This window comes from Engystomops pustulosus, chromosome 10 (genome assembly GCF_040894005.1).
Source record: "Engystomops pustulosus chromosome 10, aEngPut4.maternal, whole genome shotgun sequence".
NCBI classification, from domain to species: Eukaryota; Metazoa; Chordata; class Amphibia; order Anura; family Leptodactylidae; genus Engystomops; species Engystomops pustulosus.
In genome coordinates, this window is record NC_092420.1 from 66521645 (window position 1) to 66548142 (window position 26498).

At 39.2% G+C, this 26498-nt stretch overlaps 1 protein-coding gene across 1 annotated transcript; it reads right to left on the bottom strand.

Annotated features, from left to right (window-relative positions):
- Positions 1 to 554: 554 nt before the first annotated feature.
- GFI1 (growth factor independent 1 transcriptional repressor) lies at positions 555 to 25155 on the bottom strand. The gene is made up of 7 exons (XM_072126755.1): positions 24981 to 25155; positions 12365 to 12818; positions 11256 to 11429; positions 7474 to 7856; positions 7015 to 7152; positions 5953 to 6118; positions 555 to 1308 (listed from the first exon to the last, which is right to left on the bottom strand). Exons 2-7 carry the CDS (start codon positions 12480 to 12482, stop codon positions 1130 to 1132), a joined length of 1158 nt encoding a protein of 385 aa, XP_071982856.1. The 5' UTR covers positions 12483 to 12818; positions 24981 to 25155; the 3' UTR covers positions 555 to 1129.
- Positions 25156 to 26498: the final 1343 nt, after the last annotated feature.

Sequence of the window (26498 nt, forward strand, 5' to 3'; positions counted from 1 at the left end):
GGAACAACTGTGAAACCATTTTTTTTTTACCTTGATTTCTTTCTGTTGTTTGTTGGTAGGGACAAATTAAGACTGCCATGGGCCCTGGCCTGTATAAATATTATAGCCCCCCAGAAGTCTGGAATCACACCCTAAAAATGGTGCTAGAATCAGTTTGTGAGGAATGGGGGATGTGTCCCTTCTGCTGCTTTCAATCTATGGTTTCAGCACCTTTGTAGGACCTTCAAAGGTCCTGAAATCGGGCTTGTGTACATGTGTATGGAGAGCAAGAACAGATATACAAGGATTTCATGGGTGAAGGTCCTTCTCTGTATAACAATTGGTGGGCCCCCAGAAAGTTTTAGCCCGGGCTACCGACCCAAACCGCCTACATCATAACACACTAATATATGTATAGGTGGATGGATAGATTATAGATAGACAGATACTGATGTAGATGCATTTCTATGCATATCTATTGATGTTTCATTTTGGGACTTCTTGGTAGATATAAACAAGAGTAAGACAAATGAAGAAATTACTTTTTATTAATTTAAAACATATTTTTCCAATAAATAGTCATCATTAAACAAATAACACTCTAGAATGACCTGCGGCCATGACATATTTACAAGCAGAATTACCAGGAAACATCTTTAACTGTGAGATACAAAGAAATATTTTACATTTAAGGCAAGTATCTTCAATGATCAAATCGAAGAGTCTAGAAGCACATCCGATCAGCAAGTTCATTCTCAAGTTTACGTTCCACAGCAATGTATACAAAGCTCCCGTCTTACTGTAAATGTCAAGCATTTCATCCAGTTGGTTTGATATGTTAAAAAACAAACACACTGAAATGTTTATTCACTTGTTTAGATGTTATTACCATTGTTTAGGTATATAAAGTCCATCTTTGCTATTTCCCTTGATCCATTCCTCTATTCTTCAGTCTTGTGTGACATACCTTCCTCCTGACCTTGGGACTAGCTACAGACCTTGATAATAGGAGACTGACTCTAAGGTGACTTTTTTTTGCATTTTCCAACCCCATTAGTGGTCAAGGAATCAACATTACAGATTTTTTTGTTGACTTTGCACCTAGTGTTCTCAGATGACAAAACTTTCCCGAATGGAACAAGAGACATTCTCATTTAAGTCCATGCTGTGTTTCACGATGTCGCCTCAGATCCACCTTTCTTTGAAAGCCCTTGCCACAAAGGTCACAACCAAAGGGCTTGAAACCAGTATGTTTCCGACTGTGAGTAATGAGATTTGAGCTCTGACTGAAAGCTTTGCCACAGACTTGACACTTGTGAGGCTTTTCTCCTGCAAAATAGGAATAAGGATTAAATGAAACTCAATTATAAATACGTTCTGATATATTCCATGCAAAGCTGACAATATGTAAACTGCAGAACAAAGAAGTGTTGGCATACATCATTCATGTGTCCTAAAGTGTGGTCCTTTTAATCTGAGGTCAGAAAAAAATCTAGCCAGGGGGAGTTAAATGGCCTTGAATAATGAAACCTAAAGATCCTGATAAACCCTGATCCCACCTCTGCTGCAAGTTAGACTTTCATAGTAGATGAGAATGGAAAAGACACAGGTCAATCAAGACAACCTAGTCACATCAAGTCAAGTAGGAAAAATTATCTTCACAACCCCTAACAAGGTAGTCACAATAACTCACTGGATCAACAGATGGCAATGGTAGAACCTCCTCTCCTCTAGGTGTAGAGGATGCCCCTGTCTATGGTGATGGTAGAACCTCCTCTCCTCTTGGTGTAGAGGATGCCTCCTGTCTATGGTGATGGTAGAACCACCTCTCCTCTAGGTGTAGAGGATGCCCCCTGTCTATGGTGATGGTAGAACCACCTCTCCTCTAGGTGTAGAGCAGTGATTTTCAACCTGTGTGCCGCGGCACACTAGTGTGCCGCGACACAAGGTTGAGTGTGCCGCGGGGGAAAGTTCCCCGAACTAAGCTGCCCCGATATCGAGCTGCCGCCGCGCCCCCTTATTTATGCCCCATACTTACCTCCAAGCCCCGCGTCGGCGATCCGCCCATCTTCTGTAGCTCCTGCACCGCGCGGCCCATGTCACGTGACTGACGCGACCTGACGTCAGGTCGCGTAAGTCACGTGACCAGAGGCGCGCGGTGCAGGAGCTACAGAAGGTGAGCGGATCGCCATTAGGAGTGAAGGTACGCGGAAGAAGACATCAAGGGTAAGTATATAAGGTTATTATTTGTATAGGGAAGGCAGCTAGGGTCTTTGTTTTTATTAGTAAAGGTAGGCTGGGGCTTTTTATTTGTTAAGGGAGGCCTCTAGGGCCTTTTAATTAGTAAAGGGGGGGCTCTAGGGCCTTTTAATTAGTAAAGGGGGGCCTCTAGGGCCTTTTAATTAGTAAAGGGGGGCCTCTAGGGCCTTTTTATTAGCAAAGGGGGGTCTCTAGGGCCTTTTAATTAGTAAAGGGGGGGCTCTAGGGCCTTTTAATTAGTAAAGGGGGGTCTCTAGGGCCTTTTAACTAGTAAAGAGAGGCCGCTACGGGCTCTTAATTTGTAAAGGGAGGCCGCCACGGGCTCTTAATTTGTAAAGGGAGACCGCTAGGGTCTTTTAATTAGTAAAGGGGGGCAGCTAGGGGCTTTTAATTAGTAAAGGGAGGCAGCTAGGGGCTTTTTATTAGTAAAGGGAGGCAGCTAGGGCCTTTTTATTAGTAAAGGGAGGCAGCTAGGGGCTTTTTATTAGTAAAGGGGGGCAGCTAGGGGCTTTTTATTAGTAAAGGGAGGCTGCTAGGGCCTTTTTATTAGTAAAGGGAGGCAGCTAGGGGCTTTTTATTAGTAAAGGGAGGCAGCTAGGGCCTTTTTATTAGTAAAGGGAGGCTGCTAGGGCCTTTTTATTAGTAAAGGGAGGCTGCTAGGGGCTTTTTATTAGTAAAGGGAGGCAGCTAGGGGCTTTTTATTAGTAAAGGGAGGCAGCTAGGGCCTTTTTATTAGTAAAGGGAGGCAGCTAGGGCCTTTTTATTAGTAAAGGGGGGCAGCTAGGGGCTTTTTATTAGTAAAGGGAGGCAGCTAGGGGCTTTTTATTAGTAAAGGGAGACCGCTAGGGCCTTTTTATTAGTAAAGGGGGGCAGCTAGGGGCTTTTTATTAGTAAAGGGAGGCTGCTAGGGCCTTTTTATTAGTAAAGGGAGGCAGCTAGGGGCTTTTTATTAGTAAAGGGAGGCAGCTAGTGGCTTTTTATTAGTAAAGGGAGGCAGCTAGGGGCTTTTTATTAGTAAGGGAGGCATCTAAGGGCTTTTTATTAGTAAAGGGAGGCATCTAGGGGCTTTTTATTAGTAAAGGGAGGCAGCTAGGGGCTTTTAATTAGTAAAGGGAGGCAGCTAGGGGCTTTTTATTAGTAAAGGGAGGCAGCTAGGGGCTTTTAATTAGTAAAGGGAGGCATCTAGGGGCTTTTTATTAGTAAAGGGAGGCAGCTAGGGGCTTTTTATTAGTAAAGGGAGGCCGCCAGGGGCTTTTTATTAGTAAAGGGAGGCAGCTAGGGCCTTTTTATTAGTAAAGGGAGGCATCTAGGGGCATTTTATTAGTAAAGGGAGGCAGCTAGGGCCTTTTTATTAGTAAAGGGAGGCATCTAGGGGCTTTTTATTAGTAAAGGGAGGCAGCTAGGGGCTTTTTATTAGTAAAGGGAGGCAGCTAGGGCCTTTTTATTAGTAAAGGGGGGCATCTAGGGGCTTTTTATTAGTAAAGGGAGGCATCTAGTGGCTTTTTATTAGTAAAGGGAGGCATCTAGTGGCTTTTTATTAGTAAAGGGGGGCAGCTAGGGGCTTTTTATTAGTAAAGGGAGGCAGCTAGGGGCTTTTTATTAGTAAAGGGAGGCATCTAGTGGCTTTTTATTAGTAAAGGGGGGCAGCTAGGGGCTTTTTATTAGTAAAGGGAGGCTGCTAGGGTCTCTTTATTAGTAAAGGGGGGCAGCTAGGGCCTTTTTATTAGTAAAGGGGGGCAGCTAGGGCCTTTTTATTAGTAAAGGGAGGCAGCTAGGGGCTTTTTATTAGTAAAGGGAGGCATCTAGGGGAATTTTATTAGTAAAGGGAGGCAGCTAGGGCCTTTTTATTAGTAAAGGGAGGCCGCCAGGGGCTTTTTATTAGTAAAGGGAGGCATCTAGGGGCTTTTTATTAGTAAAGGGAGGCAGCTAGGGGCTTTTTATTAGTAAAGGGAGGCCGCCAGGGGCTTTTTATTAGTAAAGGGAGGCCGCTAGGGCCTTTTTATTAGTAAAGGGAGGCCTTTTATGACTGTTTTAGTGTCATTTTGTGCTATTTTGGTTGGTGGTGTGCCTCAGGATTTTCTAAGTTTAAAAAGTGTGCCGCGGCTCAAAAAAGGTTGAAAATCACTGGTGTAGAGGATGCCCCCTGTCTATGGTGATGGTAGAACCTCCTCTACTCTAGGTGTAGAGGATACCCCCTGTCTATGGTGATGATAGAACCGCCTCTCCTCTAGGTGTAGAGGATGCCCCCTGTCTATGGTGATGGTAGAACTGCCTCTCCTCTAGGTGTAGAGGATGCCCCCTGTCTATGGTGATGATAGAACCGCCTCTCCTCTAGGTGTAGAGGATGCCCCTGTCTATGGTGATGGTAGATCTGCCTCTCCTCTAGGTGTAGAGGATGCCCCTGTCTATGGCGATGGTAGAACCTCCTCTCCTCTAGGCGTACCAGATGTGCCCTGTCTATGGTGATGATAGAACCTCCTCTCCTCTAGGTGCAGAGGATGCCCCCTGTCCATGGTGATGGTAGAACTGCCTCTCCTCTAGGTGTAGAGGATGCCCCTGTCTATGGCGATGGTAGAATCGCCTTTCCTCTAGCTGTAGAGGATGCCCCTTGTCCTGGCCACAGTTCTCAGTATAAAAAGATCTTTGGAGAGATCCCTGTACTGCCCGTTCAGAGGTCTCTCCTTATTTGTCATTTTTACTAAACTGAATAAACCCCAAATCTTGCAACCTTGCAATCGTATTCTAGTCCCCCCATTCTCCTAATAAGCTCAGTTTCTCTTCTCTGCAACTATTCCAGTTCATTAACACGGGACATAAGATCATGACTCAAACTTGACACCAGGCTCAACATCATTTGACACCAAACTAAGACCCATGTTACTGCCCCTAGATCAGGATCATATACCAAGCACTTGATACTACAGCTAGAAATGTAATACTAGATTTGCTTGAGCACAATTTCTACTTGAGATGTTCATTACTTGTTATTGAAGTATTATTGAAGTGGTGCTGTTGCATGGTAATAATGAAGTACTCTTAAACCTTAGGGCATTTAACCTGCTTTGTAAATGGCTTTGAAACAGATTGATAATGGGACAGTCTGCGTCTCATTGTCATCCATGATCACCTGTCAATTCTAGTTGGCTTTAACTCAAAGCCATGAGCACAAAGGTTTGAAGAGGATCCTATAGAAAAGCCTTTCTGAGCAAACATAGAGCAGATCATATTAAAGGGATAGTGATTGCAGAGTCTGGATTCATATATTAAACAGATGCTGGTATTGAACAAAAATCTCTCCACGGCTTTTGTTCCTAGACCAGTGTTGGCTCTGTGATGATGGACTAGGTGGCTTATATCAGCTGGAGAAATGACAAAGCTCATTCATTGGGATGATAACATGCAATCAGCAGTCTAAGAAACAGGAGACATATACATATACTGGATAGTCTTTCATAGCAATTCATATAAAACATTGGTTTAAAGGACATCTACCATCAGTTTAGTGATGGTAGATGAGTTCTAATAAGATGTTCCTCAGGACTTCTTTTGTTATAACTCTATATGTGGCGATCGCGGAAATACAGAATTATAAAAGTTATGCAAATTTCCTTGGGGCACGAAGGCTACATCATCAGGGAGCCTCGTCACAGCGCATATTATAATCCATCTAATACTGGGAATGCCATGGATACTATGTGTGCGATAGACACTCACCTGTGTGAATGAAGGTGTGCTTCTTCATATCTGACTTCTGGTGGAATCTCTTGCCGCAGTACTGGCAGGGGTACGGCCTTGTGTCCGAGTGGATAAGTAAATGTGTGGACAGAGTGGATGATCTCTTAAAGCTTTTACCGCAGATTTTACAATCAAAACTTCTTTCCTGCATTAAAGGGACAAAAAAAGTCCATCAATATAAAACATGTATTTTGTCTGTCAATGACATTCCCTGGACATGGCGCTCATGGTCCATTGTTTGTGGCCTGTTTATCATTGGCATGGAAGGTCCACATAAACACAGATGACAATGGAAATAGACTTCACTAAGTGCAAACTTGGACCTGCCCCATAATTTTTGGCTCTGGCTACTACTTTTACCTCTGAGATTTAAAGTATGCATGATGTCAGAGTGTGACTTTATTTAAATAAGAGCGTGGGACCTCCGTGCTTCAGACCAGTCGTGAGTCCAACAGTGGGATCCTTAACTATTAAACATCTATTCCCTATTCTACAGATAGGTGAAAAGTTGTGATCCCGAAGCAACTCATTTCAATTACTTTTTGGTATTTTACTATTGACAACCCTTCCTTAAAGGGGTTTTCCCACAAACTAAAGTTAGGCCCTATCCACGGCTACTCTATGTAGCTGACTGAGATCGGTGAGCGCAGCGATCATCAATTTCTCTCGGCTCCATAGAGATTAAGGGAGCAGAACAGTCATGTGCGGCAGTCTGTTCCATTAGTCTGACGGAGCAATGAGGGGACCCCTTGTTTTCGCGATCTGTGGGGGTCTTAGCGCTGATATGTCTGATATATCAGATATGTCTATTATGTATAAAATAAGTAAAATAGTTTAAAAGCTCTAAAAATCGCATTAAAAAGACATCTACTCAAGAAGATGTATATATAGCGGAAGACATTGTGGAACCTGAAATCTGTCATTTTTGCAGAGGTTTTATTGTATTGATTGACTGTGGTAGGTCCAACATTACACATTTCTGTGAGGTAGAGTTTTTCCAGTTCAGGTCTATTACTTGAAATACATTTTAGTTCTTAGTACCTGGGAATGAACTGCCTTGTGTTGCTCCAAACTGACCGCATGACCGAATGTTTTCCCACATATTTCACAGGCGAAGGGTCTGGTGCCACTGTGAGACCTCCGTACATGCACTTCTAGTCCATGAGGTGTAGAAAAGACCTGGGAGAACAAATAGTGAATACTCAATAGTCATTCAAAACCTCATTACAGTAAATTATACTTGATACTGACGTTTTATTTCTTTGTGCCGAGCTCAGATTTGTTGATACAACTTTAATTATACTTTGATTTGTGACTTGCAAAACTCAAAATTCTTAATAAATTTGTATCATGCCAAAAAAAATCAATCATTATGGTGATAGTGATGAAATTCGTGGGGTAAAGCCCCTTTGGACAAAACATGGTGAACCCCAACTCCTACAAAAAGTAGAGATATTGTGCGGCACTTATGATCAGTATGACGATATGTGTGTGACCTACCTTGCTGCACTTAAGACATTTGTAGGAGCCAGTGTTGAGTAGTAGTCGGGTACATAACAGGTCGGACTCCACCTTGATCCCTTGAGCCTTCTCATACAGTGTAGGGGAAGAACGAGAGTCTCCATAACGGGACACCCCCTGTGAATAATCTCCATAGAGTCCATGAACACGTCTGTCAGAACTGTACAAAGGTGGCGGCAGAGCAGGAGGCACCCGATCTCCATAGACACTTAGAGAAGAACTTCTCTCCAGTGCTGAGGGCCTGTAGTCGTGTACCAGCTGCCGTAGATCTGATCTGGCTAGGCTGCTCCACATATATGGCTTGAAGGATGATGAAAAAGGCGGGGAATCCTCCACGGATGGGCAAGCAGACCTTTCTGAAGCTACAAGAGAACAACAAATTGTATATTTTAAGTTGTCTTTTCTGTAACTAAACTGAAATCAGTGAATGCAGAAGACATTTTGACAGAATAATATTAAACTCGTCCAAAAGTTTATGGTTTAGACTTCCATCACACACACATTTTAGTGAATTTTTTGAACTATAACTGGAACTGTAAGTACTTTATAATGACTTTATTTAGGTTTGAACGTGTTTATCTTTATTTTTCAGTTCTCTACATTGTTATAGGGAAGTGCAGGGGGGATATACTATAATATGCCTAGAGCAAAAGAAAAACTGACACCGAAAATGAACATAAATGGCATTAAAATAGAAAATATTTCTATCAGGATTAATATTGCCATATTGACTTTAAGCTATTTTGGTACAAGATTCGTGGAGAAAGAAAAATATATATATATATTTATTGTAATATATATTTATATATCAGTATATACACAAAAGTAAATTATGCTATAAATCGTTAACTCATCCATAATGATGTGTAATAAATTTAGTTTTTTAATACATCAACACTATTATATTTTAGAATTACGAAAGCAGATCTTGTTTTAAGTTAGGTTTAGAAACTCTAAAGATTTATAATAGAAATTTAAAATGTGCTCAGGTTATATTCACACACAGCATCAGAATGGGGTATGAAGATATTCGTTTCCTCGCCACTAGGACAATCTCTTTAAAATAAAGAAAATTATTTTCAGCCACAAAAATGTCTGCAGCAAAATCTATTGCCTGTTAATCGTTCCCCCTAACGTCAGAAGAGGGTATTGTTGAATTTCCATCTGTATCCTGATTTTTTTGACAACTAAAAAATAACCATCATTTCTACTGTATGAATTCGATTTTAATTTATTGATCTCATTAGAGATTTGGTTCTATAAACAAACAGAAAACTATCCTGCACAATAAATAACATTGATGCATCAATCTCTGCAGCTTCTCCCAAATCTACTAAACAAAATAGAGGGAAGAAATTCCTCACAAGATCCCTCATATTTCTACATGATTTTACCTCTGTCGAAACGTATGTTTTCATCTTATCTGTTTTTACCAATTGATTAAAAAAATTAAGTTCTCCAAAAAATGTTAAAGAGAGATTTAATATATTGGAAGAAAACTACTGACAGTGTGAATCAATAGGAAAAAATGATAAAGAAACTGAATATGGAAAGCAAAATTAGGTTTTTGGTGCTTTAAGATTAGGGAAAAAAAGGTTTGAAAATGTATTAGAATTTTAGACATGATTGTGATCCATGGAGCCTAAACTAATTATTCTAATAGGTAGAAAGATAACGCATTATAATTTATATCTCAGTGATGCCAGTGGAATATGTATATGTAGCATATTTTATTCAATTCACTCTTCTTTCCTCTGCCTTACCTAAATACTCAAATAAATACAAAACATTCTAATTCGAAAAAAATTTGTATTTTTTATTTCCCTTTGTATTAAAAAAAAAAAGTTAAAACAATGTGCAATTTAGATACAATTTAGTTAATTTCCCATAAGATAACATAGATTCGTTAAAATTGATTCATATTTTATTTTATGCTCTTTATCATTAATAAGGCTAAGTTCACACTAATGTTCAAACCTCTGTTCCTTAATTAAAAATCCCATTGACATCAATGTAAATTTGTCATCTGTTATGTTCCACTTAGGCTGGTATCTGTTATCCATGGATTTTGTGACCGAAAAATGATGGTGACTGCAGTACTTTTTCTCTGTTCAAGAAAAGACCTGCATGAATAGCGAATACCTGCCAAACTGACAATAACGGATGACATAAAATTTACATTAACCTCAGTGGGATTTTTAACGGATACGTCAAATCTCCATTCCTTACCCTTTTTTAAAGGAGGTGAGGAACAGAATGTTAGTGTGAACTTAGCCAAATATGAAATTAATGCTCCATTTAAATTGCAAATTGCATAAGGAATACAGTGACTAAAACCTCAGAGATAATATATATATATATATATATATATATATATATATATATATATGAAAATTTTACTTCTGTATATCTAGAAAACCAATACAACCAAGTCTGTGCTAAAACTTTACATTGCCTAACTTTTTTTTGTTGAAAAGAAAGTGGAACTAATATTATGTAAATGAAAAAGGGAAGTAATTTGCTGTGTTTTTAAATAAAGTAATTAAAAAAATTCGGAGGAAAAAAAAATCAATGCTTTACATCTTCAGTGCATTAGTAATAGGACAATTTTTTAAAATTTTTTTCTTTCCTTCTATTTTATGCACAATGAAAAATAAATATTCACTATAAATAGTATAAGGACCTGATCCTTCTAGTAGTAATTTGACCTAACTGCTCACTATAATTGCACTTTCAACTGCTGAGCAGGAAGGGGTTAACACAAGAAACCTGGCAGTGATGTACAGAAAGATGCAGAGGGAAGACTTTGGTTTCTTATGATTTTGAGGATGGGACAAATGTTTCTCAGGCTGTCTGTATTATTATAGGTAATAGGTGTGGAGGAATGTGTTTTTTTTTAAATCTGCATTCTTATGTATAGTCATTGATTAGTTACCAATGAGGTAACTATTATATAGCACAGCAATCGTTATATAACCTATAACGTCATTTTTGCAATATTTGCCTTTAACCTATACATTTACCACATCAATTACAGTGTGTATTATGATTATGCCGTTTGCATAGAAAATATTACTATTTATTTATTTAAAAAATACGTGTAGTCGAGTCGCATGGTCACTATCAGTACTTGATGTGCCGGGAACTCCTTATTAACCTACTGAATCCCGGTATTTCCGGCATATATCATAATCAGAATGAAAAGGATCTTAACAGAAAATAGGTAACAGATTGTGATAACTATGCACAATGATGGAAACGATTTAAGCACAGAAAGTGTAAATGAGAAATGTCTAGATATTAGTAAATAGGTGGAATATTGCATTGCTTAGCTCCTTATGTAATCCTCATACAGACAACTAGCATTGTGAGACCATCAGATGCCCTGGTAGCAGGTCTTATTCTGCTGTACTCCGCTACAATGTATTGTCCTTTGCTACAATGTATTTATACACTTTTAAAACATATCCCGCAACTTTGTGTTACTTAACTAAAAAAAATAATAAATGCAAAGTCGTATTTTGTATTTGTTTTCATGCATGTCTCCTTCTTTACAATTTACAAGACGATCCACCTATATAACAATTATGTATCTGAGTGTGATCTATCTATCTCATCTATATCCAGCCATTTATAATCTATTTATACATAATTCATCCATCATTATCAGATGCATTCTTATTAGAACCATGAAGCACACACACATCAGAAGAAGTCATCACCATCATCATCATCATCATCATCATCATCATCATCATTACCTGGAGAGGCAGAGGGAGATGGAGGTCTCCAGTAGTCCTCACACTCAGAGGCTGTGGTATCACAGAGGCTTCCTGCACTGCTGGGGGGAGAAGCTGAGGACACATCTCCTGTCTCCCCTAGGTGACAGGACACAGGGGACTCACTGCCCTCAACTGGAGGGACATCTTTACTCTCTGTAACATGGAGAATAAATAAAATATCATAGTTTACTATAAAATCCTATAATTTGCAATGTAATAGAACCCAACACCATATTAAACATACAAAAACATTCTGAATGTATGTAGTTCAAGTCACAGGGTATTGTGTTATATTGTACAAATACAATGGTATAATTCAATACCATACTGTGCTCTAATTCAATACAAGGTGAATTTATACTATGAATTGCAGAGTTTTTATATATAACATAGTGGTATACTATTACATAACATACTGTATAACCAATACTACACAATACAATACCCTACACTATACAAAATCATACATGTATAACCGAAACACTATACAACATGATTAATATATAACCTTTATTATGGTGTGCAGTTCAGGTCATTATTTCTTAGATTTCAAGATTTCTAAATAAAAGCTTCAAATTCAGTATTGAAAAATATAAAAACAGTATTTCCTGATCTCATAAGGAATATGCACAGGGTAGTGTGAGATGTATGATACCTGCCAGCTGTAAATATACAGTCAGAGATCTGACAGATGACTCTAGAATGATGGAGCCAGAAGGAAAAACTCATCAATTAACGGGGAATTTGTGTTAACAAAATACAACGAATCGAAATATATTGTTTCTGACAGAACGAATGTAAATTTTTAGCCTTGTGCTTAGTTCTGTGTTACTTTGTTGCAAGTGATTAAAATACATTATTTTAAATCATTTGGTTAAGGATCTACTTTACTATCTACATGTGTATAAATTGTGCTTTCTTTATAGCATATACATATATATATATATATATATATATATATATATATATATATATATATATAATTGTACTTGTATGTAGATAATATGTATTGGTTTACGTTTTGTTGCATAGAAGACACTCTAAATTGTACAGCTATTTGCTATCTATTTACAGTGTATACATCTTACCTGTACAGATATGAGCCAGGAGAGCCCTCTGCTGCAGGCTGTAGTCCTCTCCATCAGTAGCCCTGGGCTGGTGGTAGCTATGAGCCTTCTTGCTCTTGACCAAGAATGACCTAGGCATTGTAGCAGGTCTCCCTCCTATGTCCAGCAGTAGTCACTATAAGTAGCCCCAATAGTAGTCTGCCTCTATATCTCCAGACCTGTTATCTGTCCACAAATGTGACATTGGCCATTGGTTAGGAGTAGGCAGTAGTTGTGGGGGGGAGGTAGGGAGTGGGCGGGGTAATACAGAAAAGGGGTGTGGCTCGCAGGATTGCAGGGCTTCAGGACTGACTGCTGGCTCCATTCACCAGGTGGCAGTCAGACAGGTGGCTGAGCAGTGACATCCTCCTGTGTGAAGGTGGTGATGGGGGGGGGGGGGGTCTTCAGTCTTTTCTTTGAGTTTCCTGCTGTCCACCTGGGGAGTCAGACCAAAGTGATTGACAGAGTGTTACTCAATTTCAGGCCATATCTTTCATCAGGAGGAGGCAGCCTGGTGGTGACAGCCTCTTGAGCAAGAGGTGGGACAGCAACAGAGGCACAAGATACAGAGATAAGAAGCCTTGTGTAAGGAGGACGTCTGTGTGGAGCAATAGACAACGACTTCCTAAGAAAAGAGCAGAACACATTATGCCCCCAGTGCCCACCAGGTGCCAAGAGATCTACAGCAATAACCAGTCACCTGATGGAGGGGGAGGATGGATAGGAACCGAAAGACACATACAATAGATCTATACAGACATATGGAAACTGAAATACCTAGATAGATAGATAGATAGATAGATAGATAGATAGATAGATAGATAGATAGATAGATAGATAGATCTATACAGACAAAAGGAAAGTGAAAAAGAAAGAAAGAAGAAAGAAAGAAAGAAAGAAAGAATTGATCTATAAAGAAAGATGGAAACTAAAAAAGGGATATATATATATATATATATATATATATATATATATATATATATATATCTATATATAGTTTATTTTACCACTGTGTTCTCTGTAGACAACATGGATGGGTCAATCAATCATATATAAACATAGTAGATATGACTAAGTAATGGGACATAAATATCCATCGAGTAGATCGATAATAGAAAGGAAAGATTAAATTAGGCAGCATTCCAAAATAAAGTGGAAAATAATGAATTTGATTTTGGAGTGCTGCCTATCTAATCTAGATAGATAGATAGATAGATAGATAGATAGATAGATAGATAGATAGATAGATAGATAGATAGATAGATAGATAGATAGATAGATAGATATTAACTCCACACAACAAGTTTAACATCCAGTATAAAAAAACCCTCATCTTATATATTGACACTGCATTGTATTATCAGGTTCAACTGTATGTTGCATCTATAGACACAATAGACGATACAGAAATATAAATAATTCTGATATCGGATAGAGCTAAAAATGAGTTAATAATTCTAGATAATTCTGATCTGAATATTACTTATTAGATAGATAGACAATAGATATTGACATACATGAGTTATATCTATCTTAAATCTATATGTGGTGGACATTCCTAGTTAATATGACTTTACATTAAGCTATATGCACATAGCTACATGGGACAAGTCTTTGCTGTGAGCTGTAAAAACTACTACCCTCATCATTCTCCTCCACCTAATCTCTGCTGTACAATACACAGATGCTGCTGTGTGCAGGGCATGGACAGTGCTGGAGCACATGAGAGGGGAAACATTGGATCCAGTCTGGCTGCAGTCTGTCCAGGGCAGAGACAGCAGAGACAACTCCTCTCCTTTATCACAGACATCACTGCTCATTTCCCCAATCACAAACCTGATTCGCAGGGAGCACCCACCATGTGGCACCTATCACCCTGTGCCATCTGCAAACTGGGGCACCACCACTTATCACACTACACACACTACTCTGTTGTCTGTAGACATCCTGCAATAACACAGCTAGATGCCCTGGATGGAGCCAACAACACAGAGACAGACACCAGGCTGTAAACCGCTGTGTGTGTATGAGGGCAGAGTGCTGTGCAGCTCTACACCATAGTCACATCAGCCATAATTCTAATACAGTATCTTTATTCATCATTACATGTACACATCGTGTGTGTGTGTGTGTGTGTGAATAAACGATTATACATTATTATATATAATTCAATTATTGAATTACACAGAATCCACATTGTATATTATTCAAATAGCAGCAACTTGCATCACCTGCATGAGATACTGTGAAGCCACATGGAAGATCTAAGAATCACCTACAATTCTGAAATGGACAGTCATATAAAATATCTCATTGTAGGATCTAATTCTAATCTATCAATAATCATAAATGATTACCCATTGTCACCCACCAATTCTTTTTTTTTTTTTTTAATTTTTAAAATGTTATCATGACATTTATACATAAAGCAGTGCATCATAGCATATAAAGAGTTACATCAAAACGTGTTTCTATATCATAAATCTATTAGGTACTGCTTTACATGACGCAACTACAGAGATAAATATGTCTATTCCTTATTAAGGTATGAGATTTTAATCTCATATATCCCGTAGGATAGAAAACAAAAGAAAAAGGAAAAAAAATGAAAAAGCAAACAAAAAAACAAAACAAAAACATTTCTATAGTCACCTACTAGTAATATTCTTCAATATTAGTAGCAATAATAACCCATCAGTAGAGATGAGCGGACCAGAACTTCGACGTCAGGTGCGTCCCAGACATATTGCTAGATTGGCGGCCATGCTGGCAATCCGGCAATTTCACGCCCCTAGCCGGGGGTGTTCTCCTGACCACAGCTATGGCCAGTAGCTAGGGGTGTCAATTTGCTGGATTAGCTGTGCGGCCCCCCAATTCAGCAATATGTCAAGGTCATGCAGGACGCACCCAACCCTGGACCCAAACTTAAAGTGCTGTCCTGCTCATCTCTACTCATCAGGCTAAGTACACACCACTGTTTGTGATGACCGCCGATGCGTTGCCATTGTTTAGAACAGCAAAAATGACATGGATTGTAGCACTATTTTTTTCATTGTAAGTAACTGATATGTAGTGGAAGGTGACACGGATTTCATTTGCCATGGGATGAGACAAAACTTTTTCCCCAGCACTCCTTCCTTCCAAATGGTGTACTGACATATATGGTCCAAAACAAGTTTCTATATTTCATATAAGGTACATGGAATGTTTTTATAAAACTCTGTATAATGTGCCATATTATGTAGTATGCTGGTATTGTTCTCTAGAAGCATTGTGCACCATATGGCGGAACATAGAGCACCTAGGACTCCTTATCAGTGAGCTGCCATACAGGCTCTCCTCATGTAGTCTTACTCTTGCTTAAGACCATGATGATAAAGAAAAATTACTGTAAAGACAATAAGTGTTTTAGTGTATAGTTACTAGTATAGTTGTCCCCCTTCTCAGAGATAAAGTGCAATGTGTATGATATCGGTATTATTCTTGCAAATAATTTACTATTTACAGTCCGTAACAGTAAAACAGTTATATTAATATATTTTTTAAAGTTTTGTTTATTTTTTGTCCGTTTCTGTGTTTTTTTTGGCACAGTGGGGCACATGTATCAGTTTCAGCTAGCCAAATTGTCAAATTTTAGCGACTTTTGCTGTTTTTGCGCCATTTTTGCGACTTTTAACTCTGTTCTTTTTCATGTAAGCCTTGTCTGCACCTTTGTGCAGTGTACCTTATGTATCTTTGTTTTCCAGATATTCCGTGCAACATTTCACTTAGGTTTCACTTTTTAGCGCCTTTTTGTGCGACTTTTTAGGCGCAAATCTGCACCTTGTCCAGGGCAGGTGCAAAGGAAGTTTTTTTCATGGACCCGATTTTAACATGTAAATTGGAATTATTTCACATGCTTTAACTGTTTAACATTTTGCACAGTAACCTCTTTTGTCAAAATTCTTACATCTTTGCATTTAAAAAAAAAAAAAAATTATTGGTTACTTCTAAGGGCGAGGTCACACGTAGCGGTTTAATGGCGTTTTTAATGCATTTTGAAACAAATTACAACAACTGAGGAGAGGTGATTTGCCTTATTTCATTACTGTTCACATCTGTGTTTACAAAACGCAATATAAACGCCGCATTATGCATGTGTTAACATTGCGTTTACTATGCATTTTGTAAATTCAAATGTTAAAATTAATGAACTAAGGCAAATCACCTCCTCAGCTGTTGTAATTAGTTTCAAAATGCATTAAAATGAAACATGTTAAATCCCAAAATTAACAATAGTGTCCACTCCTGTATATAACCCCCTCACATGGCTTGTATCCTCTCCTGTATATAACCCCCTCACATGGCTTGTATCCTCTCCTGTATATAACCCCTCACATGGCTTGTATCCTCTACTGTATATAACCCCTCACATGGCTTGTATCCTCTCCTGTATATAACCTCCTCACATGGCTTGTGTACTCTCCTGTATATAACCCCTCACATGGCTTGTATCCTCTCCTGTATATAACCCCCTCACATGGCTTGTGTCCACTCTTGTATATAACCCCCTCACATGGCTTGTGTACTCTCCTGTATATAACCCCTCACATGGCTTGTATCCTCTACTGTATATAACCCCTCACATGGCTTGTGTCCACTCTTGTATATAACCCCCTCACATGGCTTGTGTACTCTCCTGTATATAACCCCTCACATGGCTTGTGTCCTCTCCTGTATATAACCCCTCACATGGCTTGTGTCCTCTCCTGTATATAACCCCCTCACATGGCTTGTGTTCTCTCTTGTATATAACCCCCTCACATGGCTTGTGTCCACTCCTGTATATAATCCTCTCACATGGCTTGTATCTTCTCCTGTATATAACCCCTCACATGGCCTGTGTCCTCTCCTGTATACAACCCCCTCACATGGCTTGTGTTCTCTCTTTTATATAACCCCCTCACATGGCTTGTGTCCACTCCTGCATATGACCTCCTCACATGGCTTGTGCCCACTCTTGTATATAACCCCCTCACATGGCTTGTGTACTCTCCTGTATATAACCCTTCACATGGCTTGTGTCCTCTCCTGTATATAACCCCTCACATGGCTTGTGTCCTCTCCTGTATATAACCCCCTCACATGGCTTGTGTTCTCTCTTGTATATAACCCCCTCACATGGCTTGTGTAAACTCCTGTATATAATCCTCTCACATGGCTTGTATCTTCTCCTGTATATAACCCCTCACATGGCTTGTGTCCTCTCCTGTATATAACCCCCTCACATGGCTTGTGTCCTCTCCTGTATATAACCCCCTCACATGGCTTGTGTTCTCTCTTGTATATAACCCCCTCACATGGCTTGTGTCCTCTCCTGTATATAACCCCTCACATGGCTTGTGTCCTCTCCTGTATATAACCCCCTCACATGGCTTGTGTCCACTCCTGTATATAACCCCCTCACATGGCTTGTATCCTCTACTGTATATAACCCCTCACATGGCTTGTGTCCTTTCCTGTATATAACCCTCTCACATGGCTTGTGTTCTCTCTTGTATATAACCCCCTCACATGGCTTGTGTTCTCTCTTGTATATAACCCCCTCACATTGCTTGTGTCCTCTCCTGTATATATCCCCTCACATGGCTTGTGTCCTCTCCTGTATATAACCCCTCACATGGCTTGTGTCCACTCCTGTATCTAACCCCCTCACATGGCTTGTGTCCTCTCCTGTATATAACCCCTCACATGTCTTGTATCCTCTCCTGTATATAAACCCTCACATGGCTTGTTTCCACTTCTGTATATAACCCGTCACATGGCTTGTATCCTCTCCTGTATATAACCCTCTCACGTGGCTTGTGTCCTCTCCTGTATATAACCCCCTCACATGGCTTGTGTCCTCTCCTGTATATAACCCCCTCATATGGCTTGTGTCCACTCCTGTATATAACCCTCTAACGTGGCTTGTATCCACTCCTGTATATAACCCCCTCACATGGCTTGTGTCCACTCCTGTATATAACCCTCTCACGTGGCTTGTGTCCACTCCTGTATATAACCACCTCACGTGGCTTGTGTCCATGCCTGTATATAACCCCCCACGTGCCTTATGTCCTCTCCTTTATATAACCCCCCCACGTGGCTTGTGTCCACTCCTGTATATAACCCCTCCCATGGCTTGTGTCCACTCCTGTATATAACCCCTCACGTGGCTTGTGTCCATGTGGATTTGAGACATTTGCAACAAAAAATCTCAAAAAGAAGCCAAAATTTGCACCTGCCACCTGCCAAAAACTGAATATGTGTCACAAGTAAAAAGACAGGATCATACATAAGGTGCAAAAACTAGCCGCCAAAAGTCTCTAAAATTCACCTCAGAGAGACCAAACTGTGATACATGTGCCCCAATGACACATTCATTTCAATGTAGCCACGCATATGGGTTTTTCATGGATCTATGCGTAGAAAACTTATAGCAGTTCTTATTCCTGGCTGTGTGTGTAGTTCAGGCCTTCCCTCCGGAGTCTATAGTAATGTGAAAAATACGTATTACACATAGGTGTCATCTGCATACGCTCTATATTTGTAGCTCAGCTGCTAGTTAACACAATCATGTGATCAATCAAGAGTTTTTTTTTTTTGCGGATCTGTAATAACGGATGACATACGGATTATACACAGAGCATTTCTGGGACAATATGGCTCAGCAAGTGATGACACACTGATAAGGACTGCAAAATCGGACCACGGATCCGTTGTTTGCAGGTCAAAAATAGCTCACATTCATGTGCAGGGAACCTTATAATGGGTGAAATTACTGGACACATTTTATATTCTACCTTTGCCTACATGGTAATTGAATAGAATGGGCTAAGTAACATGCACTACTCCACTGATCTGCACAGCGTATGTCCACCATGCCCCAGATGTGCACAGAGGAAGGTCTGACTCATACATGAGAGGTTTCAATCAGGGCAGAAACATCCCAGAACAGTCAAATCTGTAACACTATGACCTGTTGAACCCATCTTGATTTCTTAGTAAATCAAACCTACAGCTGCCAACTCTAAAAAAAAGTGTGTCCTAGTTTATAGATACCTACAGAAATACATAGGAACCCTTAGACGGTGCAAGTTCCGCAAATGTGTATTATAATTCCATGCTACAGGCAGTCCCCGGGTAGTAGTCCCAGACAATTTTTTTTGTGCCCCAGTGACAACTGGATTTGCAAAATTTTTTTGTTGTAATGGGACCAAGGATTATCAATAACTCTTCATTACAGACACCTTACAGCTGATCATTGCAGTCTGGGACTATAGTAACATCCAGAGAGCTTCACCAGAGGTCACAGTGGGCAGAGGGGTCCGTCTGTAACTAGGGGTCATCTGTAAGTTGGGTGTCCTTAAGTAGGGGACCGCCTGCATAATAAAACATTATTTCTGTCAATCAATTGATATATATCTGTAGCTCATATATTTATATTAATACATTGGCGACTGTAATTTGATATCATTTGCATAATATACCCTGAATGATGTGAATGAGGTGGTGATGAGCATGTACAACCTGTGCTCCGTTTACTTCTATGGATCTGCTGAGGAAGAGCGGGTGCACAAGACAGCAAATATCCACCATGTGCATTAGTCTTTAGAACAGACGGTACATGAATGCACTAAACCCAATGGATCAGTGCCCATAGAAGTTATTTTAACGGACCGTCTAACCAAACCATTAAGACGTAGATCAAGTCCTAGTCAGATCTGTTTTTCACGGATCACCCATACTACAGTTTAGTGTGTCGGTCATGAAAAATGGATTCTGAAGCTGAGATTCGGCACATTTGTCTGCAGGTAACCTAAATTGTCCCAAAAATCCTACCAGTCTCGTGAATCTGGGAGATCCTATTGGCCTGACCCCCAGCAATAAGTCATTGGCCAAAAATTTAATTAAGGGAAAACATGATTAATTGAGATGAGAGGAACAACTTTTTCTACTTTTCCTGGAGTACTCACATTTACTTAATAAGTCTATATAAGTCTGTATTCAGAATCCACGGTGTAAACATCCATAATATTAATCTATTCGCTGTTTTGGGCCTATATGGTTCCTCTGTGTCTCTGTAATACAAATGGATTCTATGTGCCCCATATTTGCGTTGCTGAAAACCCATGAGCAGAATATTCATTGTGCCTCGCAGGATCTTATCTATTATGACTCATAAGATTGTCATATACCTCAGATTATGAGTAAATATCGCACTTTGGTTATTTTGGTATATTTATTGCTCTGCACCTGATCTGAACAGATAAAAAAATTATGGGAAATTGTCATGTTTTATTGCAGCTTTTATTCTAATTCATTATCCACAAACTTCAAAAATTTAAAAAATAATTCCATGTTGTTTTTTTTTTTGCAAAAATCCAACCCCTTTTGTAGTTTGGGTCCTGAGGTGGCAACATTTGGAATGCAGGCACATATACATGATGTGTTGGTGTTGGATTGTCTCAAATTTCCATAAAAACAGTGTCCTACTGGAATTGTACTACTGTGTATGCACTGCACAAAATTGGGATTTAAAATTGTTTTGAGTCCTGTCCCCCCCCCCCCAAAAAAAAGGCTGCTTTGAAAATTTATGACTAATAAATTCTCCCCTATTCCATCTAAATTACACAGAATACATGTTTCTGTGCAGAATTTGTCATGCTCAACCAAGATCAACCAAAAAAAATATATAAATATTCATATTGTCCATTGTTAAAATCTAGGTGTAATAAAGCAGGTAAGCACGTGCCAGCACCCAGTCCCTCATCTGATGGGAGAGTGGCCGTTCCACCCATCTGTTTATATTTGTATCCTTGAGATTTAACAGAAACCACAGAGAAAAATAAGAAAAAAAAAATCAGAGTCCTGTGATAAGTCTGTGTACACAGGCTCCATTCATGAACCAGTCACTCCGGAGCAGATTTTCTGTCCCAGGCCAAATGACCATAAATAGTATTCACCACTACATCAAATTTAAGTTGCTTCATAATATTCATTTATCTCACTAAACAGAACAAGCAGCCTCCAAAGATGATTTTTGAGGAAAAAGAAGCGTTTTTTATTTCATATTCAATGCTACATTTCAGCTAATAGGTATTCTTTTCAAGCGCATATATATAGATCACATGACCCTCCATCTGCGGCCATTTTATGGACAGGAACGTCTGACTGATGAGGTAAAAGACAAGAAGCTTCACTTTACATATCAAGAAAGCGGTGCCGAACTATTAATAGATGTACATTGGTAAATTACCTCATATCCTGCATACACTTTCACACACATTACAAAAAAACATAAGGTAAACTGGCAAACCCCTTTAATCCTTTCCCTGAAATGTAATGAAAGCAGTACAGAGAATCTGCACACGGTGCAAAAGTAAGTAGCAGGACTGCTAAATCACTGGATGAACATTCAGGGATTATCTAGAAGAGTAAAGGCACATGGGCAATTTATGTAAAAGAGTGGCCAACCCCTTTAAATTGTGCTGCTTGGACTCTATCATATTTATGAATTATAAAGTAGAGATTGCATTTTACTTGCCGCCTACTACAGAAAGCTTACTAACAGTTTTTCTTTGGGATAAATGTATAACACACACAACATATTTCATGTTAATTCGTACATTTAGGTTTTTAGTTTTCTGGAATTAGCCCAACATGTTAAAATAACACAATTGTTACTGTACAGCATGTTAGGATTCCTTATCAAAATGCACATGGTTTGTATTATCTACAGATTATTGTGTACATTTTTTATGCAGAAATGGGGGTCCAGGAGGTGTGTGTGTGTGTGCGTGCGTGTGTGTGTGCGTGCGTGCGTGTGTTGGATCCTCAAGAACTATTGTCTATAGTGATCCGTGAAAAAGAAAGTCGGACTAGGTCATGCTCAACTTCTAGGATCGCTCACATGTGAGCACTGATCCATTAAAAAGTTACTGGATTCAGGGTGCGTTTTTGTGTGCACACAACAGTGAAAGTCAGGGGCGTAACTTGAGGGTATACAGAGGGTGCGGTCGTACCCGGGCCCAAAAGGCTTCCCATATGAAAAGACTAGTACTATAAACCATACTTTATAGTCGGGGGCCCATCAGCTTCTAGTTACGCCACTGGTGAAAGTTGACATTTTTGCATGTTATAATGCATTTGTCTTGAATCCATTTTTTCTTCATTTCTGGAAGTGTAAGTAGCCATGGTAATATTTTCAGGATCCAGAAATGACCCCCAGCCAAACACATGGTTACATGCAAAAACGCTGATGTTCAGTGTAGTGTGCACCTTTCCCTTGGTGTGAGCTACTCATCATCCTTTCCTATACACTGACTGTGTCTTACCATAAACTCATACGTGGATCTCGCTGTGATCATCCCCCACAAGTTGAACTTTTGTACCTGACTAACTAGAAACCCTTTTCTGTGTGCTCAGTGTTTGACTTAATCTCAACTCTGTTTATACCCACGTGAAAATCTCTCTCTCTCCTTGTAAATGCCAAGGCCAATTTTTGAGATAATTTTGGTTGTTAATGTGAGAATTACATGTCCAGTCCCACCTGGCTCCCGATGAAACCCAACCAGAAGCAGCAGCATATGGGAAACCTGGGAGTGTGACTGACGTGTAACCAGGAGGCATTTTGTGGAGCGCACAGCCCCCGTAAGAGCATCTCACCTAACAAGCCTATTGTTGTGTATAGCTGCAGGTCATCAGAGCTGGATAATTTATGTATTAACCCCTGCCATGTGGCTAACGTAGCAATATACCGGTCTGACTTTTTCACAAACAATAATGGAGATTGCTGGGGATGATAAAATCACAACTTAGTCAAACAATAATCACAGTCAAACGTATTCCTATCCAAGACGGTTATAGCCATGTCCATTTTTGGCAATTGTTAGGGCATAAGGGCAGAGTGCATGTGTGACCCTCGCTAGTACATTGTCCTTTTACCTATTGCCACCATGAAAAAGTGGTCAACAAGCACCAGTCCTGATCATCCGAGCATGAGGGTACACAAGAGTAGTTGTTAGGGGTCCAAACCATTCCTGATAACATGTAGACATTGGATGGATGTGATGCACTTTTTTTTTTTTTTTTTTTTTTTACCTCAGCTCCACGTAAACACCCCCTCATAGTAGTTGAGCATTGAAAAGGAACAGGGGCCTGTAACCCCCTACTAGTTATCAGTTGCTTTGTCAGACCCCAGTGATCATATACTAACACGTAGATGTATAATATATGTAACAATTTCTTTGATGTCTTTTAATGGCTTATCTACAGCCACACAAAAATCCTTATGTTCTGATGAGGAACTAACAGATGTTAGACAAGACAAACGAAAAATGTGGTTAGTCGATGACCACATTCATACATGAAGGCACTCTCTTCAGACAGCAATAATGGTGCATGATCTAACAGGTTTACTGCCGGGAGAATAGATCTCATCTACCTGCACTTTGCAAATACAGGCTTCCGAATCTGATGAAGCGCTTGGTACAAGCTCGAAACGCTTTATTCTGTTTTTAAATTTTAAATGTTAAACTCTTTTATATTTTATTGCCGTTCATGGTTTAAATAAAAGAAGCTTTTTTTCTAACAGCAAGCCAGCGCCATTTCTTTCTACGTTCCAAATTGGAGAGGATAAACGCACCCATATTGGATGCCAAAAGATATACTTCCGAATACTGCACAAAAAATTCAAAATTCCTGTTCGGTGCCCATTTCTGGATTTTTTTTTACACTTTTTTATATTTCTAATGTTAAAAACAATTAAAATAAACTGTGATAAAATTACAATAAAATAGTTGTGGAGAGACACGTTTTGTACCCAATGGACTGATGACGTACCAGGTTCAGATACGAAACGTGTCTCCCCACAACTATTTTATTGCAATTTTATCACAGTTTATTTTAATTGTTTTTAACACTAGAAATTAAAAAAAGTGTAGAAAAAATAAATAAATAAAAAAAATAATCAAGAAACGGGTGATGAATGGGATTTTTTTTAAACTCCAGCTTTAAGCTCGGAAGCCTCTATTTGCAATACACCCAGCAGTCGGGAGACCTGTGGATTTGACTTGCGAAAGTGATATAAGTTAGTTGTGACTTCTGACACAATTTATCAAGGTGAGCACTGAACTTTAACTGGACTACCCTATTTACTAAACCTGCTACACTATATCAGCACTTTCCATTTTTTTTTCCTTTTGCACTATACTTTATCTTACTGCACTTTAACATTGATCGTGATTTGACAAAGGTGCAAATCTGTCCATATAACCTACTTCCCCATTTCACTATGCAGCTTTTGATAGAAGAGTAGAAACCATAGCACTGCCTACAGATATAACACAGCTTACATGATGTACTATACACATGTCCACATCATTATCACATTTATTCTTTATGCATAGTTCTAGGGTGGTATGCTCAATCTGGGGAGCCAGGTCCTTCAAGCATTGTCTATGTATAACATTACCTACCGACACTGATTTATAATGATATATAATATAGTAATAAAAACCACTATAATTTGTAACTATTATAACAGCTTTTTTTTCCAACCAAAAATTGGACTTACCTTGTATTAGAGGAATGGTAAAATGCTGTCACTGACTTAGTGCATGTGGCTGTCACCAGATACAGGTACAATTTATAAGTATCTTATTTTTAAAAGTGATGGAAACCACAAAATCCACTTCCTGAATGTCAGTAGTTCAGAAATGTTGTCTACAGTCTTTCGGGCAGCTTTCCTTTCCTCCTGTTTTTGGAGTACAGAAACCTTATGGTAAGTTTCTCTATGTAACGGATCTAAAATCACATACGTACTGAAAGCTCTGGCTCGGCCCCCCTTCAACTTCCGTCGCAGCAGATTTAAGACACAGATTGACTCACTGGACGGAGATGTACTGTCTGACATGATGCTGATAAGTTACAGTGAACTTATCACCATGTTTTTCCATTTGGCCTTGTGCAACTCAGGTTATGCTGTTATTTTATCCACGTAGAATGCACCAACATACTTAAAAATACATTGCAAAATCTTTTTCTTAAAAATTTAGCATTGTGATATTTCTATGTAATTGCCTATGGAAGTGCATAATACATGGATGACAGACTTCATTGCTGCATTTCAAAATCCATATTTTTTTAATTTTTTTTCCATTTAAAGAGCTATATGAGGCTTCTTATCTGCTGGATAAATTTTGCTTCCTGGTGGAATAATTTATTGTTTTGTGAAATTTACTGGATTTTTTAAAATGCTGTGGAATAGAAAATGCAGTGTTAACAATCAATTGAAGTGGCATCAATATGGCTCCACCCATGCGGCGCTGCTGTATAGGTGACTATAGTACTAAACTTGTGGTCCCAATTCCCTAAACTCCCTCACTCTCTGCACACTCCTGCATCTTCAGCCACATATGGGAAAGAGCTAAATAATGGTCCGGGACCCTTTCCACTCGATATGGCTGTAGCCGGGTATGGGTACTCTCCTCCCATTCACTTGGGGATGCTGCACCCCAGTATGGCCACTATAAAATATATGGTGCTCTCATCCACCCACTGGACAGAGGCCACCGAGGACAGAATAATCGGTGGTGTTGCAAATGACCTTCTCTAATGAATCATTAATGTAAAAGTCCTGGAAACCCATTAAAGTTCTATGTATCACCCTACATGTAACCTGAAGGAGTTAGTTGGAAGAGCTCTATGACAACATGTGTGTGACAATGGCATTAGAATTTGCAATTTCCTTTTGCTATAGCATTTCCTTTTTTTCTTTCAGCAAAAATCTGACCGCTATTGTGGATTGTATTTTGTTTTACCATTTACATTTTTCCATTTCCATTTCTTCCTCTTTGTTCTCCGCAGACACAAGTGCGGTGCTCTGGCTTTCAGCAGTTTTCTTCCCTGCATAGAATTGCCCTTAATATTACATGTATTATCATATAGCTATTAATGAGGTTTTCCAAGTTCTGATGTTCAAAATAAACTGTAAAACTGTCAATTGGATAGCTGTAAATAAAATAATAAGATTATGTGGGAAATTTATGCTAACCGACTATAACAATAATGTTCTCTAGATGACAAAAATGGG